The 7,303-nt window shown below is 26.9% G+C and overlaps 1 protein-coding gene across 3 annotated transcripts; it reads left to right on the forward strand.

Moving 5' to 3' along the window:
* Nucleotides 1-1,274: 1,274 nt before the first annotated feature.
* RSG7 (regulator of G-protein signaling 7) lies at nt 1,275-6,322 on the forward strand. Of its 3 annotated transcripts, none has more exons than XM_015335813.2 (12): nt 1,283-1,492; nt 2,806-3,034; nt 3,266-3,362; nt 3,451-3,501; nt 3,607-3,762; nt 3,958-4,181; nt 4,337-4,554; nt 4,674-4,787; nt 5,038-5,163; nt 5,260-5,446; nt 5,920-6,012; nt 6,105-6,322. In XM_015335813.2, the coding sequence occupies exons 2-12, from the start codon at nt 2,831-2,833 to the stop codon at nt 6,168-6,170; spliced, it is 1,536 nt and encodes a 511-aa protein (XP_015191299.2). In that variant the 5' UTR covers nt 1,283-1,492; nt 2,806-2,830; the 3' UTR covers nt 6,171-6,322. The 3 variants fall into 3 exon arrangements, 2 of the variants coding, with proteins under 2 accessions (XP_015191299.2, XP_015191297.2); XM_015335811.2 differs by having other exon boundaries at nt 1,284-2,292; XR_001476888.2 differs by lacking the exon at nt 6,105-6,322 and having other exon boundaries at nt 1,275-2,292; nt 5,300-5,446; nt 5,920-5,951.
* Nucleotides 6,323-7,303: the final 981 nt, after the last annotated feature.

Raw genomic sequence — 7,303 nt, forward strand, 5'->3', positions numbered from 1 at the left:
AAAACACACAAAAAATATGAGTTAACGATGGATTGATTCGTTGGCATCTATATTTGTAATATTTAAGTTCTATAACTTGTTATGATGTCTGTGATGAATCTCGCACCACGCAGATACAAAAATTAGTGGAAACAATAGTATGATGATGATGACGATGATGAAGATAATGATGAAGATAATGATGATGATGATCTGTCCCTTTTTGATCACAATTTATTATTCAAAATACACATGTGTATATATATTTTTGAAAGAACAAATTTCGTGGATTGTCTATTGTCCGTTCGCAAATGTTCCAAATTTACGCTTTAAAACAAATACGTTTCAAAGAAACGAATTGGGAACAATATTGTTAATCATTGGTTTCTGTATTTACTTTAATCGTATATGTGTGTGCGTGAAGGCGTGCGTGTGCGTTTTAGGAATAAGTTTATAATTAACACCATGTATGTACTAAGAGAAAGAAAGATAGAACGTGAGCGACAGAGAGAAAGAAATAGTAAGAACGAGTGAGAGATAAAGATATGTGCTAAGAATAAAAATAAATAAATAAATAAATAAATAAAATGGATTAACAAATAAAAGATTTGAAAATGTTATAATGAAAAATCGTGACGCACGATGTAATAGATGATATAACAGAATTATATATGACATAATGTGTAAAATGCGAGCGAAAGAGGGGGAGAGAGAGAGAGAGAGGGAGAGAAAATTGAGTTTGAGAATTTTATTGAATTCAAAGATGCAAGATAATAAAGGCGACTTAATGGCACTGGCTCGATTTATTTTGTTACTTTTTATAATCAAACTCTATCTCTGTATATTGTATGAATATTGAAATAATTTTGAACGTTTAAAAAAGAAAAGAAAAAAATAAAAATATAATACAAAACACAATAATACATTGTATGCGGACTTATTTTTGACTTAAACTGAAGCATTCGAATAAAATTTCAAATAGAATTCTTTTGTATATAATATTTGAAATTATGATTAATGCGTGATACCATTATAAATATATCTATCTTGAATATTAGTCAATAATTGAAAAATGTATCTTAGAAAAAAATATATGTATTATATTTCGCATACAATGTATTAATAGAATTTGATGAATAAACTAAGATATGAAAGAAAGAAAGAAAGTAAGAGGGAGAAAAGAAAAGCATATAGAAAGTAATTTGAAAAATTCTAAGACAGAAATAGGTCGAAGGATTTCGAAGATGATTTGGCCTTGTAAAAGTGATCGATAATAGGTGGTAGTAGGTTGAGGTAGTAAGTTGAGGAGAGGAGCGTCGTGTAAAGGGCCGATATCCGTGCCACTTGGGATCCCCTGTTTCCTACGTTTCCTACTCTTACACATTTACACAAGTGTTAGCAGCAGTTTTGCTTCGTCGTCGTTGTTCGTAGGAAAAGCACGCAGTCGCAAAGTGAACGCGCATCACATCGTGTTCGTGATCACCAGAGACAAACCCAGGAGTTCGATTTTGACGTTCGTACAATCGACTACTACTATTCCACATACTTCTTTTATATTTTTTATTTTTATCTTGTCTTTCGGTCAAATGCATATTAGTTCGGTTAATTGATTAGTTAACTCTAATTAGAGTTATCTGTTTAGTTCATCCCTCGTGTTATTCACCCCATTTAACGCATACTAGTTCGCACGTTGTTGTTTAACGTTATATACTGAAAAGATTCAGTATACTTTGAGAAATATTTATTTATTTATATATATATATATATGTATGTATATTAAGAGTTCATTTTATTATAATCATTTAATTTTGTATTTTTTTTCTCGTGCTTGCATTATATACTTAATCGTAACGTTGTTTGCGTGTTTCTAATTCCGTTCAATGTAACAACGAATAAGATTACGTTTAATTATTTCCTCCTATGTGGTGACCTAGAATCAACAGGATCTTTGGTATTATCGGTGTGTTGAAAAAGAAGAAAATACAAAAAAAAAAAAAAAAAATCCGTGAGAATGGAGAAAATGAGAAAATCGTTGAAATCAAGGATTACGAGAATAACGATGATGCGAAGTTTTCAAATGCGTCTTATTGGAAGATCGATCATATCGTTTTATCGAACTACGGTTAAAGTCGAGTAGGAAGGAAAAAGTAAAAATATACTAATAACAAAAAAAAAAAAGGAAGAAGAAAAGTCGAGCCTTATATTCTTTTTTTTTTTCTCTCTCTACGAGAAAAATCCTTCGACGACTGCAATGCGCGCGCGGTGAAACTACGAGCCACTATAATAACACTACTGTGTTTTATATCACGAATCGTTAGTATTGATAATAATAACAAAACAATTCTTAAAAATAAAATTAATAAATATTTGTCATTATTTTATTATTATTATTATTATTATTATTATTTTACTGTGAAATTAGATTTTATTAAATAAAATATTTATATATCGTTAGTATTGATAATAACAAAACAATTCTTAGAAATAAAATTAATAAATATTTGTCATTATTTTATTATTATTATTATTATTATTATTATTATTATTATTATTATTATTATTATTATTATTATTATTTTACTGTGAAATTAGATTTTATTAAATAAAATATTTATATATCGTTAGTATTGATAATAATAACAAAACAATTCTTAGAAATAAAATTAACAAATATTTGTTATTATTTTATTTTTATTATTATTATTATAATTATTATTATTTTACTATGAAATTAGATTTTATTAAATGAAATATTTAGAAATAATTTGTGTGTTCGGTATTTGTTAAAATTCGGTATTATTTTATAAAAGATTGTCAATGTATTAGATTGTATCATCTTAACACGTATAATATGGTAACTATGAGCTCCGAAAAATCGGCATCCCGCCGAAAACCAATAGAAAATAATGATACGAGAGAATCTTCCGATCAAATTGGAGAAAGGGAAGATAATAATCGTACCGAGGAGGAGAATGTTGAAAAACATAATACACCCACGCATCGTGTCACTGCCTGTTGCGCTGAAGATACACCAAATTATCTCGTCTATAAAAAGGTATCTCATATATCTCAACATATTTGTCTTGATTTTTTTTTTGTTTTTTGTGTCTGTCTCATTTTAACCAATCGATTTTTCTAGAATCTAAATTTTTCGTTTAAAATTCGTGTTTTAAGAATTGTAAACAATTTTTTTTTCTTTTTTTTTTCTTTGTTAACTTCTTCTCATGCATTTACGAACAAAATATTAGTTTAATTGAAATTTGTAAATGATTTACGTTCATTTTAGATGGAATCATTGGTTGAAAAAATGTTAAACGAATCTACAGGTGTTCCTGTAAAAACAGTTAAAAGTTTTATGACCAAAACTCCATCCGTTTTTACAGGTAAAAAAAAAGAAAAGAAAAAGAAAAAAAGATTTGTAGATTTTGTTAGACATGGGGTTTTTTTTTTGATTTTGACGATAATTTTTAGGTACCGATTTGATATCGTGGATGATGAAAACTATGGATATTGATGATCAAGGTCTATAAATATACATATTGTAGTAGTATATAATATAAATATATATATGCAAATCTCATTAAAAAAATATTTTGTTAATTATTATCTCGTCATGTTTAAATATAGAATCTCTTCACGTGGCACATCTCATGGCATCTCATGGTTATTTTTTCCCCATTGACGATCATTGTCTTACCGTTAAAAATGACAACACATTTTATAGATTTCAAACGCCTTATTTTTGGCCATCTAATTCTTGGGAACCAGAAAATACCGATTACGGTAAAAGAAATATATATATATATATACATATATACATATACATATATATTTATTATATTTGTCATGATGTTACAATTTTTTGATATTTGATAAAAAAAAAAAAAAAAAAAAAAAAAAGAGTAAATTAAATAATATTCCAAATATTTTTTCTCTTTTTCTCTTTCTCTCTGTCTCTCTCTCTTTCTCAATTCGTAGCCGTTTATTTATGCAAAAGAACGATGCAGAATAAAACTCGTCTTGAATTGGCTGATTACGAGGCCGAGAATTTAGCTAGGTTGCAAAAAATATTTTCACGAAAGTGGGAGTTCATTTTTATGCAAGCGGAAGCACAAAGCAAAGTCGATAAAAAGAGGGATAAATTGGAAAGGAAAGTGTTGGATAGTCAGGAAAGGGCATTCTGGGATGTACATCGGCCGATGGTAAATAATTTTAAACAACAACAACAACAACAATAAAATATTTTGAAAAATAAATCAATTGAAATGAAAATCATTTGTAGTAGTATCGATCAAACAATATTTATCAATATTATTTTATAATTCAATGAAATCATAATATAACATTATGATTACAGCCTGGTTGTGTAAATACAACGGAACTCGATATCAAAAAAGAATGCCGCAGTCAAAAACCAAACTTCAGATCGAGCAAATATTTGAAACATGGTGAAAAGGCTTCTCCTCATTCGGAATCTTATTTAGCAGCTTCGATAGAATCTTTGCAAAAGGAGATTGACATGTTGAAAGATAGATTGGATAGAAGAAACATCAAAGTATCCAAAGTTGCGGAAGCGTAAGTTAAAATATATTTTGAATTAATTTCCCTTTGTGACAACGAATTAGATCCAAGATGTTTTTTTCTTTTCAATATTTAAACAATGTTATTAATTTATTTACAATTTGATATTTCAGTCTTATAGGATATTTCGAACAGTATGCCGAGTATGATCCATTTTTTACACAACCTGAGTTTACCAATCCATGGGTATCGGATAGTTCGGAAATGTGGGAACAAGAAAAAATAGCGTAAATATTTTTCTTATAAATAATGATTATTATTATTATTATTATTAATTGGCATTAGGAACTGGAAAGTTCATTGCCGCAAATACCGAATCCCGCCATTGTTCCCGTCCCTGAGCGCGATTCTTCCATTCGCCATATTTCGTCTTCGTATCCTATTTCTTTCAAATCCCTTCTAATATTATCCTGTAAATAATGATTATTAAATAGAATAAAACAAATTTAAGATTTTATATATTGTTTGTTTAAATAGGAAAGAAGTGTCTACGAGAAGAGTCAAAAGATGGGCGTTTGGTCTTCAAGAATTGTTACAAGATCCTATTGGTAGAGAACAATTTATACGATTTTTGGAAAAAGAATTCAGCAGTGAAAATCTTAAGTAAGAATTTTAAAATATGTGTGGATGTTGTTTGTATTATTTTGTTACGAAAATGAATGCGTATCAAGCAGACGAGACTTTTTCTGCTCTGTGCAGATTTTGGGAAACCGTACAGGAATTGAAAACTTTCCCGCAGAAAGATGTTAACGTTAAGGCTGGAGAAATTTGGAACGAATTTTTATGCCCAGATGCGAGCTGTCCAATCAACGTCGATTCCAGATCCTTCGAAATAACAAAAAGAAATCTTGAAAAACCTGATCGTTGGTGTTTCGACATAGCTGCGGTATTATTTTGTACTAATTTATTATTCACGATTTCAATATTGGATTTTCCGAAAACTCTATAATAAAAATTTCTTTATTTTTATTTTAATAATAAATCAAAATATTTTTTTAATTAAATTAATGCGAATTTTTTGATATATTTTATCAAAATTATATTTAATTTCCCGAAAATTTCTTTAATTTTAATAATAATAATAATTATTATTTTATATTATTATTATTATTATTATTATTATTATTATTATTTTATATTTTATTAATATTATTATTTTTAATAATAAACAATTTTTAAATGAAATTTAATTTTAATAATAAATCAAAATATATTTCATATATTAAAATAATATGTAAATTAGTGCGAAACATTTCGGATAATCTAATATTTTGTATGTCATGCAAAAATTATATTTTTATATTATTAGAAAAAGAAAGAACAAATAAAAAATAAACGTACAATAATTTTTCCTCTTAGGCACACGTTTATCATTTAATGAAAAGCGATAGTTATTCGAGATATCTTCGTTCCGAGATGTACAAAGATTTCCTCAACGGTTCGAAGAAGAAGGTAAGGAAAAAAAAAACCTCTTCCCGCTGACAATTCATTTCTACACAATGAATTCTAATTGATTGTTTTTTTTTAAATCTATTTGATTGCAGACATCGGTAAAGGGTATTCGATCAATCGTATCTTTCACCGGTCGCAGAGATACGACAGTCTCGTAATCAATCATTCAATGATCTTTGAAAAATATCGTATCGTATAGAAAATTGAAAAGAAAAAAGAAAAAAGAAAAAAAAAGAAATTGAAAAGCGCAAGAATCATTTTCTAATCGTTAATCACGTAAGTTTAACTTAAGATCCCCCTTCTCTTTTATTAGATATTATCATTTAATGCAATTGATATGAATCTTCGAATTTATGCAAGCAAATAAAAAATGATAATATTGTTCCTCGATAAATGTTCAATCAACAAATCAGCATGTATCGATAAAAGAAAAAAATAAGAAAGAAAAAAGAAAAAAATAAATAAATCAACTTGACGATTTTATTAAACGAGCATAATTATTTAAATTACGTATTTATACGTAAATACGTACGTATTATATTTCTACGTAATTATATATATATATGTTTGTAATAATTATGCTCTTATATAAAAAAAGAAAGACTTAACACAAAGAGAAAACAAAACTATATATATATATATGTTTAAAAGTATTCGTCATACTACTATTTTCTTATTATTGTATTTATTAATTGAATTACTATATATATATTCTATACTACGAATAGAAAAAAAATTTTCACCAAAAATATACAAACCAAAATGTATTTATAGATAATCTAGATGATACTCTAAAGTTTTTTCATTAAGATTTATTTGTAAGCTTGTAGAAAAAAAGCAATGATATTATTATTATTATTATATCATAAAAAAAACTGTTAGAAATAGCGTAATAAAATAAGTCATAAATTATTAGAACAATTATATCAAATGTACAGTAGTTATATGCTTATTAGAATGATATTACATTAAAACTTCTTTATCTTAATGATTCTGTGTAATTCAATAATAAATTTTTCAATTTATCATTTAAAATAAAAAAAACATGTGTGCATATCACACAAGTTAGAAGTAAAACCTTCAAATAAACAAGTTTCAAGGATAATTTATTATATAGTATTATAATAATATTATTTGTATTTTTAATTTGTAATTATTTAAATAATTAATTAATTTAATTAATGAAAATGCGCGCCTGTTCGTATGCAACCCTCCAGACACACTTTGAAAATGTTGCTTGCGAGCACCATCTACTGGGACGGAACTTATTTGCAGCCGAAACTGTTCATAC

This window comes from Polistes dominula, unplaced genomic scaffold (assembly GCF_049000335.1).
Source record: "Polistes dominula isolate Pdom_NZ unplaced genomic scaffold, Pdom_raw_medaka contig_79, whole genome shotgun sequence".
Lineage (NCBI taxonomy): Eukaryota > Metazoa > Arthropoda > Insecta > Hymenoptera > Vespidae > Polistes > Polistes dominula.

Excerpts from the sequence above, each read along its gene's own strand:
- RSG7 (XM_015335813.2), top strand. The coding sequence starts at position 2,831 with ATGGTAACTATGAGCTCCGAAAAATCGGCATCCCGCCGAAAACCAATA. Across the intron at positions 3,502-3,606 it reads TATGGATATTGATGATCAAG|AATCTCTTCACGTGGCACAT; the intron begins GTCTATAAATAT and ends GTTTAAATATAG. Across the intron at positions 6,013-6,104 it reads TCAACGGTTCGAAGAAGAAG|ACATCGGTAAAGGGTATTCG; the intron begins GTAAGGAAAAAA and ends ATTTGATTGCAG.